The 27971-nt window shown below is 40.1% G+C and overlaps 1 protein-coding gene across 3 annotated transcripts in view; it reads left to right on the forward strand.

Annotated features, from left to right (window-relative positions):
* ankfn1b (ankyrin repeat and fibronectin type III domain containing 1b) overlaps nt 1–27971 on the forward strand; it is a 181629-nt gene that overhangs the window by 141364 nt on the left and 12294 nt on the right. For all 3 annotated transcript variants that reach the window (XM_028044467.1, XM_028044458.1, XM_028044477.1), the window contains 7 exons: nt 12886–13105; nt 14064–14271; nt 17248–17445; nt 18417–18530; nt 18646–18743; nt 21791–21881; nt 25484–25591. In XM_028044467.1, coding sequence (XP_027900268.1) covers nt 12886–13105; nt 14064–14271; nt 17248–17445; nt 18417–18530; nt 18646–18743; nt 21791–21881; nt 25484–25591 — 1037 coding nt within the window. The remainder of the gene's footprint in view (nt 1–12885; nt 13106–14063; nt 14272–17247; nt 17446–18416; nt 18531–18645; nt 18744–21790; nt 21882–25483; nt 25592–27971) is intronic.

Genomic DNA, 27971 nt, shown 5'->3' on the forward strand with positions numbered 1-27971 from the left:
AACTCTGATCTGCCTACAAACTGTAGACTCTGTTTGGTTGAAGTAAATGCTGGTTCTGTTCGAATACATATGTGAACGCAAAGCGTACCGGAAACCGCTCCAAAAGCAGGAAGCGGACTAAAGTACAAGGCATTCTGGGTAAATATAACCAAAACAAATGCGCTTGTCTGGTGCTAGCGGGGAAAATGACTCATGGTATTTCACAACTGCTAAAATCTGATGCTGCACCATCTCCTGCACATTTCATCTAAATAAATCCAACGTTTAACATTTATTTAACGTTTTTGCTGGACGAATTTGGAAAACTCAAGCGCTCAAATGCGGGGAAATATTTTGAAATTGTGAAAGTTTTAACTTAACCGATATTCTTTCTTTTATAAGATTAAATTTTGTATTTTGTATTTGTTGTTGTGTATCACGGACCACAAGCCTGTTGAATAAAAGCAATCCAGCAATCAATCAATCAATTCCAACTTCCTGGCTGATCCTCTTCCAAGCGAGGTCCTTTCTATTCCCGTCTCTGTAGTCATAACTTCATTGGTCGTAGATTACAGGACAAGAGCAAACGGCGACAATTAGTTCATCCTCCACAGTTTGTTTTTTTGACATCACTGAAGAAAACCTCTACGCCGCACAGCGAATTCTCTCTGATTGGTAGACGCTCTGCGTCGAGCGGCGAAAGTTCAGATTTTTCAACTCCTGCGTCGGACACGCATCAAACGCTTGACCGTTTTGAGGGATTCATGTGCCCACAAAGACTGAATGTAAACCAGAAGCTCCTGATGCTGAAATCGCGTTTGTGGGAACGCAGCACTAGTCCTGAACCTCACCCATAACCCAGAAACAGCATTTCTATTTGTGGGGACCAGGCTTCAGTTCCCACAACATAATGTGTGTTAGGAAAATTGTCCTCATAATGCATAAAATACATGATACACACACACACCCACACACACACACACACACACACACGCTCGCTTCTCACCGACAACCTTTTCTTATGGGAAAGTCAGCCACGGCTCGGCATCTCATCGCCAAGGAGACTCCACTGTTGTCTCTGCTCATCAGAATTAGAGAGATTTACCTCTGCGTTCACACACACACACACACACACACACACACACCCACACACAGAGCCAACAGGTGGCAGGCCTTGCTCAGCGCAGCAGGAAAGCTGCAAAGGTTAAACATACTGGCCACTCTTCCTCTGCCATTCTCCCAGGGGAACACAAGAGAAAGTCAGAAGAGATAAAACAGAAAAAAAACTTTTTGCCTTGAATTATTAAAAGTAAACAAGATATTTGAAATTTCTTTCCCATATGCTGTAAATCTGATGCTTACTGCTAACTTTCTCCGGATCAAAGTGAATTATAATTTCTGTTTCTTACTAGCTGCACCTCCATTAGCCATAAAATTGGAATTATGAAAATAAATTAGCTTAATAGAAACATTCCAATTTGAAGAAAAACTTATTTTTGCACTAGGATGTTTCTTTTGTTCTTCTTTCCTGATTGTATTGAAAATGGTGCAGAACAGCAGTGGAAACATTTTTCACATCATGAGTCATGTGATCAAAAACTGGATGTTGCTACTGGCAGAAACAACAAAGAAGACAACAGGACGTTGTAGAATGATGATGTTTTTAATGACTTATTGTGTAAATAAACTTATTTACGTGTGGTTTTAATTATGTTTTCTTATTTAATGGAAACACCACAACTGTGAAATGTTGTTTATTCAATATGAGGAAAGTTTTGCGCACAATGGGAAACTGGAAACACAAACATTTTCAATGTTTTTGTAAATTTCTATAGATATACAAAAACATTATCAGCAAATGATAAAATCTACAAAAACGAAGAATTATCTAAAAGTGTCTGAAGTATTTATAGTGATTATTAACTTAAATAAATATTAATTCAGTCAATAATAAGAAACAAAGGTGACATCACCCTGCTTTGGGTGGAAGAGCAGTCACTGTAAATTAAGGTTTTATTCAGTCAAAACAATCTAAATTTGACCTGTGTGGCTACTATTATGAGGTCTTCACATAAAGAAATTCAAAGAAGTAAAACAAAACAACTTTCCGACAAGTTGTTATGGTCTCTGTTATATGTTCAGATCATCTTTGGGTGAGTTTCCGTTTATTGTGACGCCCCCACACCTGCAAACATCCGATGAAAAGGAGCAAAATGACCAGAAATCACTAAACTCCATGTTTCTGCTGTGGAAACCTGAGGAACAGCTGAACCCATGGAAAATAAATCCCATTAAAACAGCTTCGTACAGCTTCTGTGTTTCCTGACAATCAAGAATACGAGTCTTCATCCTGCAGTAACTACTTTCACACTGAAGAGTGTTATCAGTGCTTATATGTGAAAAAAGCACCAGATAAGATTTTGTACCTTCACAGTTTTATGTTAATCATGAATAAAAAAATTCGGGAGCATTCAGGCCGTGTTCAGTCCGCTTTAAACAGACTCCAGTTTTTGCCTAGAAGGTCCGGTTTGTTTGTGTGAAAAAGAAAATTCTGGTCCGTCTGCAAACCTCGGTCTCTGTTCGGTTGAAGTGAACTCTGATTCAGTTCGGATGTATATATGTGAACACCAAGCAGATCGTACCACTCCAAAAGCAGGAAGTGTGCTACAGTGCAGGGCATTCTGGGTTAATACAACCAAAGCAAACACACTAGCCTAGCGCTAGCAGGGGAAATGACTTGTGATCTTTTATTAAAGACAAAAGAGAAACTTACAACTGCTAAAATCTGATGCTACTCCATCTTTGTTTATATTTTGTGAAGGAGGAAGTTGCACTGTGTCTTCCTCAGAGGTTTATGTGTCATTTCCTTTAGTAGTTCTTGGTGCAGCGCCTCCACAGCCGAGGAGGTCAATGCGTTTAGTTGATTTGACACAGCGCAATATGAAAGCAAATCGCAGCAGCTGAAAATGTAACAAATGTTGCAATTTTGGTCAATCGAACCGAGGAAAACACTCTCAGCTTCAGTCATACTGAGACAGGATCACAGTTTTCATCTGCTGGCTCCTGGGTCTGCAGCCTGAAATACCCCTGAAGTATCAGTCTGTCTTTCATTTATTTGTTTCGCTCTTTGTGTGTGTGTCCCATGAAATCCACTGCTAGTGCTGTTTCGAAACATCCAGATTTTCTAAACTATATGATTTCATTTTAACCTTCCTACCTGTGACAAGTGGAGCGTCTTTGACTGGATTTCTCAAGCTTGATTCGTTCTCAAGGGTTAATAATGACAAACTAGTCTTGATTAATCTATCTATGTCTCTTTTTGTACCTTAGACGTTCCAAAACCAACACCAAACATCTTGTGAACTCATTGCTGTTCTGTTTTTGTATATTTTGTCCAGGGGTGTCCAAAGTGTGGCTGATTGTGTGTGTAGACCTTCTATCTTTAATCAGGACAAGAATATCACAAATAAGTAAAATCTTCTTACTGTAACACAAAGGACTCAGTTTTTGCAGAGAATTTTACCCAAACAAACTTTGCTTCACTCAAATCTGCTTTTAATTAATTAAATAAATCAGGCTAAACAGCAAAGAGTTTCAAAGAAAAAGTGACCTAAATCCTGATTTTATTCATCAGAATTGATTAAATTGTGTGTGTGTGTGTGTGTGTGTGTGTGTGTGTGCGTGTGTGCGTGTGTGTGCGTGTGTGTGTGTGTGTTTCCCAGTTCTTACGTAGACAATTAGCAACATTACTTTTAATAAGGCCTAGAATAATTTACACATCCTTTTCCAGCAACAAATCTGACTATTTTATTCAATCTACGAATTGAATGTTTAGTTTATTGTTGAGAGGGTAAAAATCTTTTGGCTTCAGTGTGTAAACATACTGGTTTAAACATACTGGTTTAAACATACTGGTTTAAACATACTGGTTTGCACTTCATGCACCAGAACCTGGAGGTCGGCGTGTCGCTGTGACCTCATGTTGCTACAAGCTGATAAGAGCAAAAGCAATTCTAGCTATACTGACACGCCCCCCCTGCTCTTCTTCTTCCTCCCCCCACCGCTCTTCTTCCTCCCCCCACCGCTCTTCTTCCTTCCCCCACCGCTCTTCTTCTTCCTCCCCCCACCGCTCTTCTTCCTCCCCCCACCGCTCTTCTTCCTTCCCCCACTGCTCTTCTTCCCCCCCCACCGCTCTTCTTCTTCCTCCCCCCACCGCTCTTCTTCCCCCCCCCACCGCTCTTCTTCTTCCTCCCCCCACCGCTCTTCTTCCTTCCCCCACTGCTCTTCTTCCTTCCCCCACTGCTTTTCTTCCTCCTCCCACCGCTCTTCTTCCTCCTCTCCCCGCTCTTCTTCCTTCCCCCACCGCTCTTCTTCCTCCTCCCCCCGCTCTTCTTCCTCCCCCCCACTGCTCTTCTTCCTCCCCCCACTGCTCTTCTTCCTCCTCCCCCCTTAGATGAAAATTACAAATCTGCAAAACACTGAAAGTTTTAAATATCCACAAGGGAACAAAAGAAAGGCACCGATTTACAAATGCTGATTAAGGCTTATTGTCTTTTTTTATTTATAGTCAAAAAGCCTATTAAAGCCCCCATCTCTCTTCCTCCCCGCTCTTCTTCCTCCTCCCCCTCCATCAGCCTCTCCCCCAGCCTGGCTGCTTCCAGCCTGTCTGGTGCCAAGACTCAGATTTCAGAATTTCCTTCTCCAAGCCACATTTAGAGCAGCCAGTGTACTTTGTATATAGTGTCTCTGCTCGCGCACGTGTGGCTGTTTGAGGGAGAGAGTTTGTGCAACTTTCGACCTCTCCTGCTGCCACCGCTTGGTACTCGCTGTCCCTGCGCAGCTCTCTGGCCTCCCCCATCCATCTCCCTGCTCCCCGTTTGAACACAAAACCTCGTCTGCACAGGCAGCAGCTGTTGATGCGCGTCAGCTGATATTAGCGGCTCTTTGTGTATTAAATGTAATTAGACACGCATTCAAATAAAGCTGAGATTTATGAGCTTTCTTCAGTTCTCAGAGTGAGGTGAAGATTGAGTTAAAGTGATGGTGAAGAGCAAGAAGATTAATGTGTCTGTTGAAGAAAAACACGCCACAGCATCATGCTGCCATCACCATGTTTTATTATTGTGATGGTGTGATGAAGGCAGAATTGGTTACATTTACTCAGATAAATTTACTTGAGTAATTTTTGGAAAAACTGTACTTTTAGGACTTTTTTTCATTTTACTTTGATTGGAGTCATTTTATTCTGAAGTGTTGTTACTCTTCAGTAAAAAATCTGGATTCTCTTCCCACTGTGAGTAACTTTACTGAATGAAGAACAAGTTTGTTTTAACCAAAACTTCACCAGGTTTTTTAGTTTTTCCTAAAGTTTCATTGGGAAAAAAAATTATTTAGAAAAGAATTCACTGTGCCTGATTCCTATTTTATATAAATTATTTTCATTCTGATTTTTAAAATACCAAAATGTTCATATAAAAGTATTTTAATCCACTTGTTGTAATTTTTAAATATGCATTGATCAACACAGGCGTCTTCTTTTCATCAAATACCTTTTTGCTCCTACTTGAGTAATTTTTTTTTTACTTTTACTTGAGTATAAATATAGTTTCATCCGCACATGGCCTGTGGGAAAATGCAAATTGAACTTTTTCTGTCTGTGTTTCGTCCAAAAAGCCAAACTAACAGATTCTCCCACCTCAGCTGTGGATCTCTGCAGCTTCTGAAAACGCCACAGAAAAGCCGTTTGTATTCTCAGGTTAAATTCGACATAAATGCAGCTGATCCAGATCCTCTGCTTCTCCTCTGCTCTGCAGCATTCGGTTTTTATACTCTTCTACTCTGAAACAAACTTCCAGAAAAGAAAAAACCAGCCAGAACCCTGAGTTCCTTTAGATCAAGGCTGAAACCTCATTTGCTTACAGTTGGCTTTGAATAATAATAAGTGGAACATCATAAACATTTGTTTGTCTTTCAACCTGTCATCGTTTTCCCTTTGTTTGCCTCTGTAATGTTTTCCTTGTTGTTTTATTTTCCTTCTAACCATGTAAAGCTCTTTAAATTGCCCAGTTGCTGAAAATGTGCTATAAAACTAAACTGCCTCGCCTGCCTGTAAGTCTGTTTTTACTGATTAGACGACTACTAACCCTAACCCTAGTTACATTTAGTTGCACTGGATTTATTTAAAGGTATTTTCTTTCCGCTTGTTCAGGGGGTTTGAATACTTCTGCAAGGCATTTTATAGGCTGAATGCAGAATGAAATCATTTTTCATTCATGCACACCAGACACAGTAAACATACTTCCATCTTATTGTGAGTTAAAGGCCTTTCCTATTGTCTAGTTGATTGTAACATTATGGATATTTAAAGAAACAATAAAAGTCTTTTTTTCTTCTTCTACTTATATTTTGGTCTCACTTGTTTTGCCCTTTAATGAAATTTACTAATAAAGGTATCGTTTTAAGATTGAAGTAAAGCATTATGTCATAACAAAGGCATTGACCCTAAAGCCAAAGTTACATTTTCCGTCCTGCTGACATTTTCTTTTCCGTTTCCTGTGCACCAGACGTACAGGTTTACCAACATTTCCAAAAAAATGCTTCGATTTAGTTTTTTTTTTTTTCCCATCTCGAGTCTCAGACAAAGAGCTGCTAACTGTCTAGACTCGGTTTGCATGTTTTTGTTTACATGTGACTCACTGACTGTGGGACCGAACTTTTCTTTTCGGTAAATTAAGCTGATAAAACTAATAAAACAGATGCTCTGTGTATGGTGTTTGCAACATGAGGGTGTTGAGTGTTTGTGGGAGTATTTGATGTGGGAGCATCAAGGACCCAGGAGGGAGTCTGGCTCTTGGAAGACTCGGTTTTTACCAGAGAAAACTGCTTCCTGTTTTCCAGCACTTTTAAAATGGTGGAGATGTGTGTGTGTGGGGGGGTGCATGCGTGTGTGTGTGTGCAGCAAATTTCAGTTGAAGATGTTTGGGTGATTGCTTCAGGTTGAGATTTCCCATCTCTGGTCTCTAGTTTTCAGTAGAAATGCATAAACCCTAAAGCTGCTGTCGCTGTTTCCAATTCACCGTCATATTGACTAAACATGAAAATTATTTAAGAGTTCAGTTTCTCCATCACTCAGTTACACACAGATTGATGCTTTCGAAACTTTATTGCTGTTAATTTCTGCTTACAGATAATAAAAAAAAACATTTAAGATTGAATAATTACGTCAGACCAATAAAAGATGTTTTAATACACAAATATGCACTTAAAAAATCTGATTAATCCCTGCAAAAGGTACTTTTAATCTGAAAAATGAGCCTCATGGGGAAATTAAAGCCATACTTTAATTTGTTAAAGACGACTGTAACCACAGATGTTGGTTAATCTGAAAAACGTGTTTCACATGGGTCTAAGCATAAAGAAAGGGAGCACATTTTTGTGAAACATCAAACAGTCGTGTCTATAAATTATGTGTAGCTTTTCATGCACCGCCATTTTCTTTTTTGGGGTTAAGGGTTGTAAAATCTGTAGTCCACTGCTATAGTCTTTTCAACTTTAGTCTCTTTTTTCTTCTTACCTGCTGACCGTCTGACCATCTTGGGGGTTGAAAGTTCAGCGCTTCCTGGTTAAACAATTACTAACTGACTTAATCAGAAAATAGGTCAGACTGCCATGCAGTTGGAGCCACTTTAAGCTTTCAACCTGTAATGCAGGTGAATCATCATCGCCGCAGACAAAGCAAATGCATAACATAGCATGAGGTTAATTGATGCTACAGCTGTATGAAATATCATCTCACATTAGGCCTGTCTCAATAAATTTTGCTGGATAATAAATCGTCCCAGAAGTTATTGCGATAAACTATAATGTTCTTGTATTGAGACCATTTTCAAGTAATATGTTGGTAATGGCATAATAATGCAAGTACACTCTTTCAAAGATTAATAAACATAAATTTTTAATGAACCTTTAACATGACGATATTAAATAAACTAAAACAATAAATAAAATGAACGTTGGCATCTTTGTAAACAAAGTTATCCTTCATAATAGGAGTAGTTGAGACAAACACACCGCACTAAAAAGCCATGTGTCATCCAGTCTTTGGTAGAAAGAAAAACATGAGGAAAAACAATCGCAGATGAATTGATTTAATGATTTATTGCTCATTGCGACAGGCTTGAGTCACAGTCGTCATGGCAACATCTGTGGCTGCTTTAATGTGATACTCCAGTTGATGAGCTGGATAGATTTTGACTTTTTTTTTTTTTTGTGGAGGATTGTGATGATAAAAAGAGAAAAAACGTCACTATAATTAATAATAATGTAGTAATTTCATCCTAATATCATGGAGCCCTAACTTGAATTGATATCAGGCCATTACTGCCACATTTGATTATGACTTATAATATGTCAGACATGTCATATACAGGATATTATATCTGAAATATCAAACTGACTTGCTAGGCAGATACGACATAGTGCAGCAAAGCTTTAACGGCTTGCTTACACTGCAAAGACACGAAATCTTACCAAAAACTTTTAGTCTAGTTTCTTAGCACACTTCAAATAAGACGAAATTAACTTGCACAAAAGAGAAAGCTCGTTTTAAATCAATAATTCCTTTATGAAAAACTTTGAGTTCCACTGGCAGATTATTTCACTTTTAACATGGGAAAAATGTCTTGGTACAAGTGAAGTAATCTGCCAGTGGAACTAGAACTGGGTTGCTAGGCAACGGGCCGGGCTTGGCTGGGGTTGCTAGGTAACGGCGCCAGTGGAACTAGAACTTTTTCACCAATATTGAGGAGTTATTGACTTAAAACAAACTCCTATATCTTGCTGAAATGTTTATTTGTATACAGTATATTTGTGCATGCTCTTATTTATATTTATTTCTTAGTTTTGCTTCTTAACATGGTAGCTGAGTCCAAATTTCGTACCATAAACAAGTGGAACATTTGTGTAAACATGCAAATGTAAGCTGGCAGGATAATAAAAATCACTGAATCCTTATTGATTTAGTATGGGCGTAGATCTTGCTGAAAAGTTACTTGTAATGAAATTTTGTCTTATTTTAAGTGTACAAAGATATTTGCACTAGGATTAGACCAGAGACCCTTAGTACATTTTTTGTTTTTAGCAAGAATACTTTTTTAAATGTTTTTTCAAAAGCCTAACACTGTTGTAATAATCTATTATAATTAAGTATCTTCATTTTTTTTACTGTGGCAGGGCTTTTATTATTATCAATAGTCTATATTTCTCTATTTCTGCGCGGCATGTCTTTTGGTAAATGATACGCCACCCTCACGTGTGCGATATAACATCTCTTTGAAATCGCAGATGTACACTCTCCTCGTTACACACAGCCTAATGTCGTCAGAGCGATGGGGCACCGTCGTGCGTCTGTTCCATCTCAGGAATATAACAATAAGCCCAGGGCTGCATTCCAGTGGGCTTTCTCTTTGAAATGGGATACCGGCACACGCATTACAAATATATCTCCTGTTTTATCTTCCGGGCCAGGCCCATGGAAAAATTATTCCAAATACCTGCCGCGCTTTATCTGGAACCCTGGAATAGGTTAGGCCCAGCCGGGAACACGAGGATGTCTAAAATAAGGCCTCTATTACGGGATGGAGTGGAGATGGATGGGACGGAGCGGGAAGGGACAGGGATTGTGGGGGTATTTTAGGTGTATCCGCCCCTGTGAAAAAGGGCTTGTTGCGGGGGCTTTAAAGTCTACAATGTAGGCCGATGTCAGCTGTTGCACAAACTTCATGTGATGGGGAGGGTTTGAGCGCAGACGGACTCTTATGTGGTCTCATACGTCCGTTGCTGAGTGGCGGTATAAATAACATTTTTCCTACAGATGTTCTCACCTTGACAAATCTGCTTGTGGCATGTGGCGTGACGGCCCAAACTAATGCCTTTATTTACGCGCGTCGCCCTCCGCCTGCTCATGTTCAAAGCGCTGCGATGTCAAGAACCGACGTTGGTCTGACTGAGTAACTGATAATGTCACTTGTTTAGAGAAAAATGGTAAAACTATCTATTTAAATTTGAGAATAATCAGATAAGATTCTGCAAACTGATATGTTAAAGGTGACTTATTATTCTTCCCTGAACATGTTAGGATAGATCTATGGGAGACACAGAACATCTTCGTTACGTTTTTCATACAAAATCATTCTTAGACGATGAGATTTCAGTGTGCTCCGTTCTGCCTATGTTGACCTGTTTTAGGACTTCCTGTCACTTTAAATCCAAATAATCTGCTGCAGGCCACGGCTCTGAACTCAACAGTTACACTCACACATGAAAATGGCTGCAAGTGGAGCCTTCTGCACAACCAACAAGAATGCAGCAAGTTCTTTCTAAATAATAGGTCAACAATGAAGTGTTTTGTCTTTTCCAGCAGCCATTGTACAGCGCATACAGCAGTAAAACCAGCTGGACAAAAACGCTGGAGTGCTGCTTGGGTTGCTAGGTGACGGGCTGGGCTTTGCTGGGGTTACTAGGTAATGGGCAGGTTTCTAAAGCGACTCATTTTCCAGACACCAAAAAACCTGAACTTACTGCCAAAAACAGCTGAGTGATTTATACAAGTGCTTGAACTGGGAGCAGTAGAAACCCAAATGAAAATACAAAAATGTGCAAAATGTTAATTTTGCATAATAGGTATCCTTTAATGTACACAGAAAATTTATTTTCAAGAATGTCCACAAGAGTAAGGTACCTTTATGTTCTTTATGTGCATTTCCATAAATATTAAGTGTTGGTTCTATATTTTAGCAAGAGGTAAAATTAGAGGGAGAAACGAGTTCAGATGGTGTGAAGAGGGGTGAGACGAACTGGACCAGAAGGTGCTGAAAACGCCTCCTTGAGGAATTTATTTATCTCAATGGATCTCTTTGGTGTCTCCAACACGGAGTCTGTCATCGTCGCCTGTGGAGTCCCGCTGACATTTCCTTCATCAGTCCAACGCGTCTGAGCGCTTCAGGCCAGACTCGCCCAAGAAACACTTGTCATCTACATAGTTCCCATAGCAGGTTGGAGTAGGGCGTTGTAGAATCAGCAAAGCAGTGGTGCCAAGAATCTGCTGGAAAGACGTGAATGTGATTGTTTCACAGGGGAAAAATGATGTTATAGAGCAAATTCTGACTTGTTTAGGATGACCGTTACGACAACTGGAGCTGATCATAGAAATCTGACAAATCAGAATCATTTATCACTGAAGCATCATGGGTATTTCTCACTGGTGGCAGTTTTACTCTTTGTTCTTTGCCTCATCCCTCTCTGAAGACCGTCAGCTCTGTGGAACATGGGTTACGTATATCTGAGCGGTCAAAGTGATGCTGTGTCCTTCATGACAGGGCGGGATGATTTTCCCACTGGGCTGAGTCTATAAAATGCATGTGTGGAGCCATTTTTGAAGTAATAGTAAACCGTCTTGCAGACGTTACCAATGCTTGAATAAAAATTCATGATGTGTCTGGTACATTTTGCATTCAGCCATTTTTTTCTCCATTCAAGTACTGCTGACTCAGAACTTTATGTTTAGCTGTTTTCTTCTGGGAAAACTAAATTTGTGTCTTTATATCCCGTGGAAACTACACCCACCTCAGTGATTCTGTTTTTAGCCGGGATTCTTTCCAGTGTGTAGCCACAGACAGTGCTACTGCTGCCTTTATCTCCATGTAGCCTGTTGTGTGTTTTTATTTATTTACTTGTTTTTATAGAGGCTACTCTTGGCGCAGTGTTTTTGTATTTAGTTGTGTGTTTTTACACCTTACAGTTAACTAGATTTGGTTCGATTGGGGACAAAAATTGCAACATTTGTTCCTTTTTCAGCTGCTGTGGTTCACTTTCACACCAAGCCATTTGAAAAACCAGTTCCCCTCCTCGCCTGTGGGGGCGCTGCACCAAGAACCACTGAAGGGTTCTTGGTACAGCTTCCTTCCTGACAGAATGTAAACAAATATGGAGTGGCATCAGATTTTAGCGATTGTAGGATTCTCTTTTGTGTTTGGCTGAAGGCTATGAGTTACTTCCCCCGCTACTGCTAGGTAACACATTTGTTTTGGTTATATTTACCCAGAATGCCCTGCGTTGTAGTCCGCTTCCTGCTTTTAGTGTGGTCTCAGGTCTGCTTGGAATGATGATATGACTTGCAATACGCTGCAAAAACACAAAACCCTGCCAAGTATTTTCGTCTAGTTTCCAGTTCCAGCTTCAGATAAGACCAAACTAACTTAAAAGTAAAATTTTTTACTAAAAGTAACAGGATATAGGAGCAGGATATGTACTAGTTTCACTGCCAGATTATATCACATATAATATGTCAAAATGTCTTGTTATAAGTCAAATAACCTGACAGTGGAACCAGAACTGGGTTGCTAGGTAACGGGCTGGGCTTCACTGGGGTTGCTAGGTAACGGCGGCAGTAGTTTGTTCATCAATATTAAGGAGTTATTGATTTTAAACAAACCCCCATATCTTGCTGGAAAGCTACTTGTATTGATATTTGCACTGGAAACGAGACCAGAAATTACGATTTTGTATTTTTGCAGTGTAAATAAACTGTTTGGGCCTTTGTGGAAAACATGGAACCCAGATAATGAGTGATGCTGCAGTAATACATCTTTTAGATCCTGTTCAAAATGTTTGTTTTAATATCTTAATTTAAAGTCATTTTTATTCCTCTGTTGGCTTTAATGCAGAGAAGCAGAGCTGTGTTTTTTAAGTTGGCTTCTTTCCCAGAAGCAACACTCTGTCCATCCTAAACAGGAAAATAAAAAGCGACATAAAAAGGGCCTTCTCTCTTTACTGCCACAGTGCGGAGGGACCAGATGCAACTCCTTTCACCCATCTCTTGTGCTTCTCTCTCCATGATCTTTCCTCCAGCGCCGACTCGGCCAAGATGACGCAGCCCATGCGAGGGGACCAGGTCCACCAGCCGGCATCGGCTCGCAAGTCCGCCAGCCTGTCCTCGCCAAGCGCAGCTCGCCGGCTCTACCGCAACTTGTCTGGAAAGTTTCGTGTGAGCACCAACCCCCCCGCGCTGGAGGACAGCGTGGTGTCAGCGCGGGGAGGAGACAAGGAGAGGCTGCGCAAAACCACCGTCGTAAGTCCAGGATGGGAACAGGAGGAACAAAGTAACGAGAGCAGGAGGATTGTTGTCCGGAAATGGCCGAAAGCTTTTGAGCCACCTGTCTGACGAATGTCATGAAGAGAAAATCACACTGCAAAAACACAAAACCTAGTTTCCAGTGCAATCAATTATCTTAGTAAACTTGAAATAAGACAAAAACTAACTTTACAAGTAACTTTTCAACAAAATATGAGTTTGTTTTAATCCTATAATTCCTTAATATTGTGGAAAAAATTCTAGTTACACTAAGATTATTTACTTAAAACATTTTGCTATTTTATGTCACATAATCAGCCAGTGAAACTGGAATGTTTTTATCAGTATTTACAAGTCATTATTTTAAAACAAGCTCTTAAGATGCAAAAAGACTAAATTTAAAGTAACTTTTCAGTAACATACAGGAGCTTGTTTTAAATTCAGATTTTGTAAATATTGTACTACTTTCACTGACAGATTATTTCACTTATGGGGAAAATATTTTGTTATAAGTGAATTTATCAGCTAATGGAACTAGAACTTTTTCATTAATATTAAGAAATGATTTACTTAAAACAAATGTATTTATTTGTCTTGCTGAAAATTTACTTATAAGTTAGTTTTGTCTAATTTCAAGTTAAGATATATATATATATATTATTTATGTACTTATATAGTTTATATTTATACGGTAACACTTTATTTGAAGGTGTGTGCATATGACTAACATCACACCTGTCACAAACATGGAGGAGTCTTTATAGAGCTTAATGACTGTTTTCATAAAGTGTCATTTGGTAAATAATGACACTTTTAATACAAATTTACACTAAAAGTTGCATTAAAAACATAAATTTTGCATTATTTGGTAAATAATGACACTTTTAATGCAAAGTTCTGTTAGAATTTGCCCATTAAAAGTCCATTAAAAGTGTCCCCTTCTTCTGTGTGTCAGTTCCAGAGCAACGAAGCTTTGTTTGAGGCAGTGGAGCACCAGGAACTGGACCTGGTCCAGCTGCTTCTGTCCCAGTACAGCCTGGAGGAGCTGGACCTCAACACGCCAAACAGCGAAGGCCTCCTTCCTCTCGACATCGCCATCATGACCAACAACGTGCCGATGGCTAAGCTTCTGCTGCGGGCCGGTGCCAAGGAGAGCCCTCACTGTGAGTCGTTACCAACTCGTCTCTGCAGCCGCGTTTCCAACACAAGCTGCGCAAAATATCTCTAATGTCAAAAAAATACTAATTCATAATGGCGGTGTTTCCTTTGAGCAAAACGCAAATGAAATCACGCGTGAAAAAGTTTGTTCATACGACAAGTCACGTGTCAAACTCGAGGCCTGAGGGCCAAATTTGGCCCACCTTGGCTTTTTATGTGGCTCCAGATGCCAAATTACATCAATCAGTTCACACAAAATCTACTGATAGCAGAATTTTTTCATGTTAGTTATAAAATTTGAATATATTATTTTATTATTTTGCAAAAATGGTCAAAAACATTGAGCTTAAGTGATACTAACTCCCACTTGGAGGTGGCAGTATTTCTTACTTTTATTCCACTGCTGCCTCAGCCTCACTGGATTTCAATTTATAGTCTGTAGTCAATGTGGCAGGTAACAAAAAGTCACATTTTCACAGATAATGTGAAAATGTGCAGGGGCACAAAATTTAGCCAAGTAATTTTGGTCTGGATTCTAGTTCAAATATCTTAGCACGAAGCATTACCCTTCCTCTGGTAATGATTAGAACTCGCCAGTAAGGCTCCAAGGCTGTTTGTGTTTTTACCTGTGCACACGCTCACACACACACACACACACACACACACACACACACACACACCCACACGCATTTTCTGAACCAGACGTCTTATGAAGGTATCATTAAATTGAAAACACTTGAATGGAAAGTGGTGATCAGTGAAGTTTTGGTCTTTGATTGGGCTTTTCCATCCAGAACCCAAATCATTCATGAGACTGTGTGTTCACGCATGAACGGCTAACGGAGAGAAAGAAGAACAACAAACTCTGCATTAGGATTTCCCAACCTCTCCTCTGTTTTCTTAAAAGAGGACCTATTGGGAAAAAATCACATTTTGCATGTTTTTGTTCTTGCAGTCGAGTTTCTACTGCTCCTAAAAAAAAAAAGGAGGCGCAACACCAGACGGGTTTTTTTGGCAATAAGTTTTTTGGTGTCTAGAAAATGAGCTGTTTGAAAAACCTTCTGAATATAACGTCACAAATCACCTAGCAACACAAGCAGAGCCCAGAACCGTTACCTAGCAACCCCAGCCAAGCCCAGCCCGTCACCTAGCAACCGAGATCTAGTTACACTCAGATTATTTCACTTGTAACAAGACAATTTTCCCATAAATAATCTGCCAATAGAAGTAGCACTTTTTCATCCATATTAAGAAATTATTAACTTAAAATAAGCTCCTATTTCTTTCTGAAAAGTTAGTTGTAAGTTAGTTTTGTCTGATTTCAAGTGTACTAAGAAACTAGAGCAGACATACTTGGTAAGACTCAGTGTTTTTGTGTGTGTATGTTAGTCCAGGATACCGAGTCCTGATAAAGTGAGTTGGAGTCGGCGTCTCTGAGACACTCGGACTCTCAGAGCATCTCAGAGCCGCTGTGGAGACACGGAGGGAGCCGGAGAATTAAACACCCAAATGGACATTTTGACACGGAGCTCTAAACTTACTGTCAACAGTGGAATCTAACGCTCAGCGGTGGAATCCACAATGAACAAACGCAGACCACACAGACTAAACACAGACCCGCAGCCGTCCCAAACACTCCAAGAAACGAGCAGCCACCAAAGGAGTTCAGATCGCTACTGTCTTCTTCCTGTCTTTATATTAACCGTTTTCAGACTTTTATTTGAAATAATCTGCATGCTTTTGCCAGCGCAGCGTGCAAACGTCTCTGATCTGGGTCTCCTGCCTCCGCAGCTTCTATCGCCGGCTGCACAGCCACGGGTTGAGTATTTTCATGGGGTGTTACATCTCATTAACTGCAGTGATGGGTTTCATTGTTCGCTGCATTGTGGCAACACCCTAAACCTCTCTAAGAAAACATTCCTCTGCTGTCTCTGTCAGGCTGTGTTCCATTATATAAATAGAACGGTGACACAAAAATTTCCATAATTTTTTCAAAAAAATAAAAAATACAAGAAGTTTTACAGCAGCCATCTGAGCTGATGCTCCCTCGTGCGTGTTCCCACCGCTTGGAACCGCACCAAGGGACACTCCTCCCTCTCTCACCCGTTCGTACTTTCAATGCCCCATTTTCCCTTATTTTCTAGCTGATGTCATCCCCAGAGAGAGGCAGCTCAGTCACAATAAATGAACTTTATTGGAGAATCTGCCGCAGCATTTTGGCAAACAGGAATTAAACAGAAGTGGCCTGCTGAAGCGGTTTGCAGCATGGCGGCTTTCCTTTGTGGGTTTTTTTTTTTGGGTGCATATTTCAAAGTGGGAGCTAAGAATAAATTTGGCTGAGAATGTAATGAACCTCAAATTTATACATATATTTTTATTTCTGTGACAAAGTTGCTGTGAACTTGAGGCTTTTGGATCCGTTTGAAAGAAATTTAACTTTTCATATCACTGCAATTTGAAAAAGAGACCAAATTAATAACAGAAAAGAAATGGGCAACAAGCACTACAATGGTGAGGATTTGGGTGGAAAAACCTTTTAAGATTCTTTATCACACCAGCTCAGCAATGCCACCATGACAGAAATCTTCCTACTTAATAGGAAAAATATGGAAATCAAAATGTAATGCAAAACTTTCCAGACATAAAAAAATGTACTGCAGAGAGACAGACACACTGCAAAAACACATCTTAACAAGTATTTTTAGTCTAGTGTCAAATGCTAAAATCTTAATACACCTGAAATAAAATCAAACGAACTATTCAGAAAGATAAAGGAGTTAGTTTTAAGTAAATACATGTAAAAGAATCGTCTTTTTGCCGCCCAGCGTTGTGTGCATGTATGAAATTTCCCGGATATAAACAATAACATGCAGGGGCTCCATATGTTTTGTAAAATTTGCTCACTTTGGAATGAATAAAGAAAAGTTTTGGATGTGTACGGTGGCTGTTCATTCACCGGTTTCTCTCTCTGTGTGTCTCAGTTGTTAGCCTGGAAGGCCGGGCGGTGCACTTGGCCACCTTGGTGCAGGAGGCCGAGCAGCGGGTGTCGGAGCTGCAGGCCCAGGTCCGCAGTGAGGGTCCGAGCGAACGGGAGGGGTCCGACCAGGAGAGACATCTGAAGGCCTGGGAGTGGAGGCTGCGGCTCTTCAGACGCATGCAGACGGGTTTTGAGCATGCTAGTAAGGATTTGATGCCTCTCCTCCAGCGGTTATTTTTAGTTTTCATCGTTTTGTCCAGCATGTTTCCTCTCCTGACTGGCTGCCGGTGGCAAGGTGACGAGTTCCACCCTGGGAAACTGAGGCAGACCATGTGATTGCGAGCTGATGACAACTCCTCGGAGATAAATTATGCTTTGACTTTCTTACTTTCATCATCCTGCCTTTTGTGATAGGATGAGTTTGGTGGGTAAATAGTGTAAAAATCGCATCTTCAAGCAGTGGTGGGCACACTTCTGCCAACCCACTGCTAATAACGTCGCAAATGTTTCACTCAGCTCACTTAGCTTAAATGCTAAAGGCACTAATATAAAGTTTTGTGACTTTCAGTTGACTAAAGATTTTATTATTGACTGTTAATAATTATTTAAGTAGTTGGGCTTGTCCTCATGTTCTTATTTTGAAATCTGTTAGCATAGCAGTTTCATTTCTTCTCACATTATTTTTGTCTTTTTTACTTTGTTATATAAATATATATAATATATAAAGCAAATGAGGTTTACAGGAAACAAACAACACATTAACAAACATCAGACTTGTTGATTAAAAAACATGCAAAAATTGACATGTGAATTGCTTTGTGATGCAGAGCGCAATGTGGGTGTCAACATGGTGGAAATTAGCTCATTACTGTTAGCGTTCACTAATTACTGTGTTGGTGAAGGACTTCATTGATCATTTTCACTAAATACAGTGATTTTGTAGCACATTAGTGCCCTATAATGTCAGAATAGCTCCTTAGCATTAGCAAAACTAATGTTTCAAATGCTTTAGTATTAGCGCAACTAGCTTTTAGTTAGCATTCCCCACCACTGCTGCTCAGACTCGGTCTCAGCCTTAACTCTTTGTCAGTTGACAGAAGTTATGCCTGAATTAAAGATTGTAAAGGCTTCTCTCTGAGTTTACTCCTCTGTTCTGCTTTCCTGCCTCTTCAGACCCTCCAGATGCTCCCAGCGTAGTTCTTCTGTCTGTTAGCAGCAGCACCAGTTTACAGGTTGACTTCCACGAACCTGCCTGTGTCAACTCTGCTGTGGTCACCAAGTACAAAGGTCAGCATCACCTACAGGAAATGTCTGAAACTTTTGTTCAGTTTATCGACTGAATACCGTTTAAACGTTTCTTCTAATTAACTAACATCTGCTGGAACTTGTTGTGAATTTAAAGTGTGTTGGAGCGCGGCGCCTTCATTCAGCCCCATGCTGGGTGAAATGATGGTGGACGATGCAGCCGTTCCACAGTGCAGCATCACTGGACTGACTTCTGTGAGTTCTTCTAGAACCTGTTAATGTTTAGCCTTTTTTCTGCTTCTAGTTTCTGGCTTGAATTACAGGGACAGATTTAAAAACTCGCACCTAAAAAAACTGTTTTTTATTTTAAATGACTTTTGGATCAAATTTCCACTTAGAATTATTGTCAACGCTGGTGAGAATGTGCAAAGAAAACTAAAAACAAATTCTCCGACGGCAGCAGCAAAATCTCAGAGGAGAAAAATCTTTAATTAGCTTTCTTAATTTTGTGGATTTGGTGTGTTTTGTTTGGGAAGATGGAAAGTGTAATAAACTCTGATGCGCACTAAAAAAACAAACTCTGGTCTGCCTAAAAGCCTCAGTTTGGTTTAAGTGAACTCTGAATTCATATGTGAACACCAAGCGGATCAGAAACCGCTCAGGAAGTAAATTTCAGCGAAGGGCATTCTGGGTAAGCACAACCAAAACAAACTCGCTAGGCTAGCGCTAGCAGGAAAAATGGCTCTTGGTTTTTTACCTAAAGAAAAAGGAGAAATCCTCCAAACACTAAAATCTGACGTCGCTCCATCTTCGTTTGCATTTTGTGAAACAGGAAGTTGTGCTGAGTGTCTTCTTCAGAGATTTTTATATTATTTCTTTCAGTGGTTCTTGGTGCAGCGCCCCCACAGGCGAGGAGGGGAACAGGTTTAAAAAGCTTGGTTTGTTTGACTCAGTGCAGCATGAAAGAGAACCACATCAGCTGACAATGTAACAAATGTTTCAGTTTTGGTCCCAAATCGAACCGATTGGGGGTAAAAACTGCCTCAATCACTCACTTATAAATACTTGTGTTTACAAAAATCCCTCAAGAGAAACTTTTTGCTTCCCTTAATACTTTATTCATTTCTGTTTTACCATCAGGACGTTTGATTTTCTTTCTGGAGAAACTTTTTGGATCACCATCCTGCTGAATTTTGATTTTCTTGGCCAAACCAATAAAATCAGTTAAATCAACGAGTTCCCGATTCCCAACAGGCCCACAGGATGATGGATCCTCCACCGTACTTAACATTGATCATGAAGTGCTTCCATGTCATTAGGAAAGAAAAGACTTTTTCCTGACATGCATACCAGCAAATGGTCAGCAATGTAGCCAATATCTCTAACTTTTATTATTTTCTGTGTGGAGGATTATTGTCCTGCAGGAAAACATGAATTTATTTGAAGCCTCTTTGCTTACAGAGTCAATAGACAGACATATTCAGCCCGGTAAACCATGATAAACATCTGCAACTACTGAAGCAGCTGCAGTTTTCTTTCACCACCAGCTAAAATATCTGCAGTCGCTCTTTATTTTGTAGTTTATTCATGACAAGTCAACCGAAAACAACTGTGTTGTTGCTTCTCCAGCTGTTGTCTAACCAGTGAGGAAATTTACAAGCCATTTTCCCTCAAGTCAGCTCTTACTATTACATACACACCAGCTTGAACCTGGAAAGTATTTAGTATTTTATTCAAGGTTCAAGAATTTCTAGATTCTTCTGTGATAGATCTGCGGTCTTTTAAATCCGACTTTGTTCTGGTTTTATCTTTCCTGGCTGAGGAACAGGTGGGACTCAGCTTCCTAACTGATTTATGTTTGTCGTTTTGAAGCAAACAGACAAGTGGACGCTCATTTTTATTCGTTTTCTATGTGAGAAATACCGCCCCCACCCTCCCATTTAAGGTCCCAACCAAAGGGCTCTCCTGTCACATGACAGAGGTCAAGGTGGGGTCAGCGGATCTTGGCGGCTGCTCTAATTGATTGGGCTGAGAAAAAAGAAACCAGAGCCTCGTTGTCTCCAAACTGGAGCTCAGACAGAGGACCGATCATGGAGATTTACATCTACTTCACCTAAAATAGCCTTTTAACTAACTACATGTCAGTTTAATTGGATTTAGAACCAATTAAAGTGAAAGATGAATACATGGGTGTCATGTTGGATGGAAACCACAGAATAAAATCAAAACTAATCAAAAGTGTTGCTCTCTTTGGAATAAGGTCTACAAATCTTTATTTATTTTGTATAATACTCTCGTTGTACCACATTTGACTTATTGTGTGGACGTTTGGGGCAACAAATATAAAACAAAACCAAAATAAATAAATACATTTGAATACTCTATAAAGTGGAGTAATGGTAACACAATTATTTTAGAAATCAAATGTTTTCAAATTCTGGAAAATTTAAAACTGTGAAATTCATATTTAATGTAAGAAACCATCAACTTCCACACAGTATTCAAAAAAATGCTGTGATAGAAAAGAATTTTAAAGTTTGGTTGGGCTTTAAAAAAAACAACCAAAACGAGTTTTTGTGTGTTTTCAGTGTGTGGAGTCAGTTTATGGAATGGATCAAATCAAAATAAACCACATTAAAAAAGTGTTTGAAAAGGAGCTTATTGGTAAAAATGGACCAAAAATGCTGCTGATGTTAAAATGTTTAAATAATTATACATTTAAGGATGAGACTGTGTGTTATTCTGTGTTTTTCTGTGTACTTATTTCGAGTTTCTGTCTCTGAGTCTCCCTGTTGTCCTGCTGTGTCTCGTTTCCTTGACTACCCTCTGTGTATTTAACCCCACCTGTGTTCCTTGTTCCTCGTCGGGTCCTTGTCGTTTGTAGTGTCAGTCTGTCTTTATGTCCTTCGTTGACCCGGTGCTACCGGTGTCCATCCCTGGCTTCCGCTCGGCCGTGCTGCCCGGTGTCTGGATCTATTGGACTGTGTTTATTCTGGATATCTGCCATTAAATTCATTTTATTTTCACCTCATCCTGGGTCTCCTGCATTCGCCTCACCACCTCCACTCCACCGTTCATGACACTGTGAGGTTTAAGTGTCATTCAAACAGAGTTTGTTTAAATAAAGAAAGATCTTGTATCTCCTTTTCAAACAATTCGTGTAAAATTGCGTAATTTGTTTTATTTTTTCTTGTTTTTGTTTTTGTCTGTTCAAAATAAATAAAATAATCGTAATAATAATTGTAATGTGCGTCTATAAAATGAGTTGTTCCAGTAAATTGTGGTTTCTGCTGCCGTTTTAGGGAACCCATTACTATGTGCAGGTGTCGGCCTACAACATGAAGGGCTGGGGCCCGCCGAAGGTTTCCACCCCGGCCTGCGCTGCACCGTCCAGTAAGTCTCCGTTTAGTGTGTATTCATGTTTCATGAAGACAAAACGCTGACGAAGGCACAGACTGGGATGATATTCTCATTTTCTCTCTTTTGGAGACGAGGCTAAGTTCAACTGGTTGAGCTTTAAGGCAATCACTGCTAATTGGTTATTATTTGCTAAAAACTCTGTGAGAACAAGCAGAGATCAAACACAAAGGTTAAACTCAGATCATCAGATTGTAACCATGGTAAAACAACAGCTAAGATTAAACTTTACACCTTTACAAAATAAACCTACCTGTCAAATCTTAAATTTAAATCTTTTAATTTAACTCTGATATGACCATTAAATCAAATTAAACAATTTTTCAATTCGCAGTAAACAAAAGTTAAACTTACTGTGACTCTAAAGGGAACCAGTTATGCAAAATTCACCCTTTCTAAGCTTCCATGTTTGTTTCTACTGCGTCGAAAAACAGCTTTAAAAAATCACGATGCTGTTTTTCAGCAATGAGTTCATGTTTTTTAGTGTCTGGAAAACAAGCCGTATCAAAAAACTCCCGATTGTTAAGTCCCATTCGACTGGCATTACAACGTCGCCTAGCAACCCCAGCGGAACTCCACCGGTTACCTAGCAACCCAAGCAGATCTCCAGAACGTTTGGTGAGCTGGTTTTTCCGCTGCATGCAATGGCTGCTGGGAAAGACAAAGTGTTTTGATGTTACCATCCAGAAACCACTTGCTGCATTCTTGCTGGTTGTGCAGGCGACTCTACTGATACTTTTCAAAGATGCACAGTACAGTAGTTGTGCAGCCATTTTCACATGTGTGTGCAAACGTTGAATTGGGGGGCGTGGCCAGCAGCAGCTTATTTGGATTTAAAGTGACAGGACGCCCTAAAACAAATCAAAATGGGCAGAACTGAGCAGAATAAAATCTCATTATCTGAGAATGATTTTGTGCAAAAAATACAATGAACATGTTTGGTATTGCCTATATACATATTCCAACCTGTTCAAGAGATCATAATAGATCTCCTTTAAGTTATATTGAAAAAAATGGTCATATTATCACTGTAACAACATGTTTGTATGTTTATTTCCCATATTAAGTTTCAGCAGACCAGTTGAAGGTTCGCCACGCCGTCAGAAAGTCCCGGGTCGTTTTCTCTGCTGCATGTACGACCGCCACGCACCCAGTCAGGATGTATGGCGGGCGTCTAGAGTTGTAAATGCCAGTGAGTGTTGCCGTGGTGTCAATGTGCTGTGTGGGCCCGGCTGGCTCTTTGAGCTGCCAGCCGGGCCCACACAGCGTCCAGAGCTCTGGGTTCAGCCAACACATTAACCGTGGAGTCATGTGTAACAGCTGAGATGTTCACCACTCCATGCTCTCCTCTCTTTCCTTGTTCTTTCCTTTATTTGGCTGGAAGATGTTTTTAGAAAATGTGGAGTTCGTTGGTGTCAAGTTGCCTTTCTGTTTGCTGCAGGCTCTGCAAAAAAAGAAGCTACTAAGTGAAACTGTTTACATTATTTTGATAGGATAAGCACAATTTTCCATTTATATTAGTGGAAGAAATCAGATTAAAAATGTTGCAGTGGAAAAACTTGGCACAATGTTCACTTTGATGAGTTTCTGTTTTTTAATGATGAATAACTCGACTGATTTTTTTCTCTCAGTTTTTACAATATTTGATGGACAGTTAGTCTTTCAATGTGAATCTTAGTGTGTAAATTGTAACGTCACAGTGTGTATTCGTTGAAAAAGAAATGCGTTGTTAAAATCAGACCTCTGTGTTTCTCTCTTGGTTATGTTAAAGTTTCTCCAGTTGTTACATCCCTACTGGAACAGAGAACAAGCCAAACACACTGTCTTTGCGGTTCTACTGGTTCTCTCCTGGCACATCTGGGGAACACATGAACATGTTTGTGCTCATCAGCACACGCTGTTTTTCAGCCCGTGTGTGTATGTGGTGTCAGTTTAGAGAAACTAGGCTTTCCCTCTCGCCCACCTCCCTCCGTCCCCCTCTCGGAGCTAATTTAGATGTTGCGTGTTTGTGTTTTCCATTTGGGCCTACCACTGGAAATATTTGCATGTCTGTGCTGCAGCGAGCGGCACGGCCCCAACAGTGGGGGCCTTATGCCGGGCCGTAGACGCCCATTAAAGGGCCCGCTTGTCTTGTCGGGACAGGCACCTTTCTGGGAATAGAGCGCACCGTGTTTCGGCCCCTTGCACCCGCCGGGGGCTCTGGAGGAAGGTGGGGTTTGGGATGAGGGTGATGGTTGGTCAGGGGTGGGTTATCGCTGACTCATCCTCCTGTACTCACACAAAATGTGCTGAAGAGTCTTTTTTTCTGAATAGCCTCTATTGTATAAAAAAAGGAGATTGGGTTTGTTTTTATAGGACAATAATTTTTTCAGTGTGTTTGGATCATTTGGTTAAAGGGGATCCATTATGCAATTTTATGCATCCATTATGCATTTGCATGTTTTTGTATTTCCATTTGGGTTTCTGCTGCTTCTAACTCCCAACCCCTAAAAAAAACAAAAAACAGACAGCCAGATGTTATTTGGGCAAAATATTTATGTTTTTTGGTGTCTGGAAAATGAGCCCTTTCAAAAACCTCTGAAATGTCACGTCATTCACACCAAGCAACCACAGCCCTGTTACCAAGCAACCCCAATTAGGGCTGTTGCTCTGCCCCTAGCAGAGCTGCAGCACATTTAGCCAGCTGGTTTCACCGCTATATGATTTGTACAATGGCTGCTGGAAAAGGCAAAGTGTTTATTGTTTACTTACCATCCAGAAACCACCTGCTGCACTCTTGCTGGTTGTGTAGGAGGCTCCACTTCTGCTTTTCAATGATGTGCGGTTGTATAATTGTGCATCTGTTTGCAGCTGTTTTCACGTAAATGTTGAGTTTTGGGGGCGTGGCCAGCAGCAGCTTATTTGGATTTAAAGTGACAGGACGCCCTAAAATGCTCATTCTGAGAGAACAGAAATTTCATCATCTATGAATTATTTTGTATAAAACAATGTAATGAACATGTTTCATATAGCCAGTAGATCTGTACTAACCTTTTACAGGAAGCATCATAGGTCATCTTTAGTAGTTTGCTCAAACTTTGCGGAGCAACTGGATGAAAGCATGGAAACTGACTAAAAAGGTTCCATGCATTGTTTTTGTGGGACTGTTGATTCAGGCATGTATGTCCCACACTTTTCAGTAATTATTTGTTACACAATTTAAAACAAATTATTTTGACTCCTAATGAAATTGCCAAATGTCTGGTTGGTACTTTCACTGTAGTCCCCAACTATCTTCTGTCTTCTTCTATTGCACATAATGGAAGCTTTGGCAAGCTGTATAGCAGCAAAAAATGTGAATTGATATAAATTAAACACAGCTGATATTTGCAGTAGACATATTTATTTATTTCATTCTTTTTGTACGAAAATATAGTAAAATATTTTGTGTGGTTTTGTCTTCTTCACAAAATGTCCAATACTGCTGCTCTATCACCACTTCCTCTTCACTGGTGATATAATTCTCATTAGATGTGAAAAGCGTTTATGAGTTTCTAAGATTTGATTGATTTCTGAGGCGTTTTGTCGTCTTTCTGCAGGCTGGAGGGACGTCGACGGCCACCCTCCGCGCCACAGAGGCCAGAAGGAGGCGCTGGACCAGCTGCTTGGTCAGATTAAAGAAGCTCATCGCCACTGCGCCTGCCATGGTGATTTATTCTGACCGCATCTTCACAGCAGACTCTTAGCTTACCTGAGGAGATCTTTAAATTACTCATTACTGGAAATGTTTGTATCCTGAATGTTTATGTTGTTCAAGTTCATCTTCAAAAATCTTTTAAATTTATCCCTTTTAGTTTATTAACATTTTTCTTAACATTATGTTTTACAATATGGAAAATCCCAGAGGTGGGTAGAGTAGCCAGAAATTGTAAATAAAGTTTTTGGTAAAAAGTACTCAAGAACTGATCAAATTATCAATCATTTTAAATTTAAATGTTACATAATTAGATGGACCAAAATATAAAGTTATGGGGACATTTTGTCATTTTAAGGAACAGAATGACAATAATTTTATAAGAAACAAAAAAATTAGAAAATCAGGCAAAAGAAACTTTTCAGTAAGATATTGGAGCTTGTTTCAAGTCAATATTTCTTGAATATTGATCAAAAAAAATCTCACATAAGTCATTTTTTCATGTTACAAATGAAAGAATCTGCCATTGGAACTAGAACTTTTTTTTATTAATATTTATAACTTAAAATAAGCTTTTATGTTTTACTGAAAAGTTACGTGTCAGTTAGTTTTGTCTTATTTTAAGTGTACTAAGATGTTTGAACGCTTCGGCCACTAACCCAAGCGGCTGTCAGTGGAGCAGAGCTGCAGGTTCAGTCAAACTCCAGTCGTTTTCCCTAAGAAAACAGTTCAGCTTCGCAGGTGCAACACGTTTTCACTAATCGCTGTGTTTCGTTTCACCTTGACAGACACTTTACAATCTGAGGCATGACAAGTACTTGAGGCTCCGCACACACCGAGATGGCATGCCACCTCCCCTCTGTCTTCGCCGCTCAGCCCCCCTCGCCCTCCTGAGTCTTTCCATGACTCAGCCCTCGCTGCTGAATACTTCTCTCTCTGTGACAAAATGCAGATCAACATCTCTCACACTCAAGCTGTTTATATCCCCAAACACTGCCGCCTGTACGCCGGTCCCATAACTGTCAGAATCTGTCCACGCCGTCCCCCTTTTCGCTTGGCAGCGAGCCACATTTACCGTTGAGCAAAGTTGTCTCAAACACCACTTACTATTGTCCTCTGTGGCTGCGCCGCATTAGCAGCAGACTCAGATGCAATATAATAGTCAGTATTGAGTGGCTCTCGGTCTGTCAGGCGGCAACTGACTGAGCTTGAGAGTTCAGGCACAGTAGTCAAGGTGGCGTGTCCCCCGGGTCATGTTTGTTATTCCTGTAACAGACGAGTCTCAGGCTGGAGTCTGAGGAGAGCATAAATTAACACTGACTGCCGCTGCCTCCCTCTCGCACCCCCCACGGCGAACTAGCCGTCTTGTCTACTGTCCACACATATACTGTAAACTTGCACGTAAAGATAGACGGGCTCGTACACGAACGGACACAAATATCCAAACACATGCTCTCTCGTTCAGCTCTGGCCCTCCCCTCCCCCCACGCCTCATCCCAGCCTGGCTTATGGCCCACACCTCCTTCTGCCTCTTGTCCAAACACTATTAATTAAACTGTGAAAGAGGCCTTGACTAACACAGCCTCCCCAGCAGTCAGCCCTACTTGTCTGTCTTTCTCAGTGTCAACCAGGGACTGAGGCCAGCAGAGCCCCCTCCCCCATGTTTGATGGGAAGGTGAGGGCAAAAGGTGCAAACATTTTCTGGTTACTTCACCTTGACATGAAGAAATTAGTTTGTTTTGCATCTTAGATGAAGAGGTTTATCACCTGGAACGCTCTGTGTGTCTAATGAGGGGAAACCTACACACTGCACTGCAAAAACAAAAATGTTACCAAATATTTTTGGTCTAGTTTCTAGTGCAAATATCTTTGCACTAATTTACAAGTTACTTTTCAGCAATATATAAATCAATAACTGACTTAAAGAAGCTCCCATGTCTGGCTGAAAAGTTACTTGTAAGTTTATTTTGTCTGTGATTGATTGTGATTAAATGTTTTAGCCCAACTACCAACATGCATATATATTAGGGCTGCAACAAACGATTATTTTAATAACCAGTTAATCTATCGTCGATTATTCTGACAATTAGGTTTAAAAATGTCACATTCTACAGATTTTTCATTTAACCACTCAAGCCTTTTTCCTACATTATTAGACACACATTAAAATATGCAAATACATAATTTAATTGCTCATTTGAATAAAAAATAAACATTTTATTGCCTAAAATACAAACCAAACCATCGGGGGTTTAGCTAAAACTTTACCACTGGCTAAAGCATATTTACATACAAAGGCGTTTTTATCATAAATGCAAAATGTATGTATTGTTTTGGTTTAATTAAAACCTGTTCAGAATGTTTTTCACCAGACTGGCTACTAAACTTAGCGA

This window comes from Xiphophorus couchianus, chromosome 2 (assembly GCF_001444195.1).
Source record: "Xiphophorus couchianus chromosome 2, X_couchianus-1.0, whole genome shotgun sequence".
Lineage (NCBI taxonomy): Eukaryota > Metazoa > Chordata > Actinopteri > Cyprinodontiformes > Poeciliidae > Xiphophorus > Xiphophorus couchianus.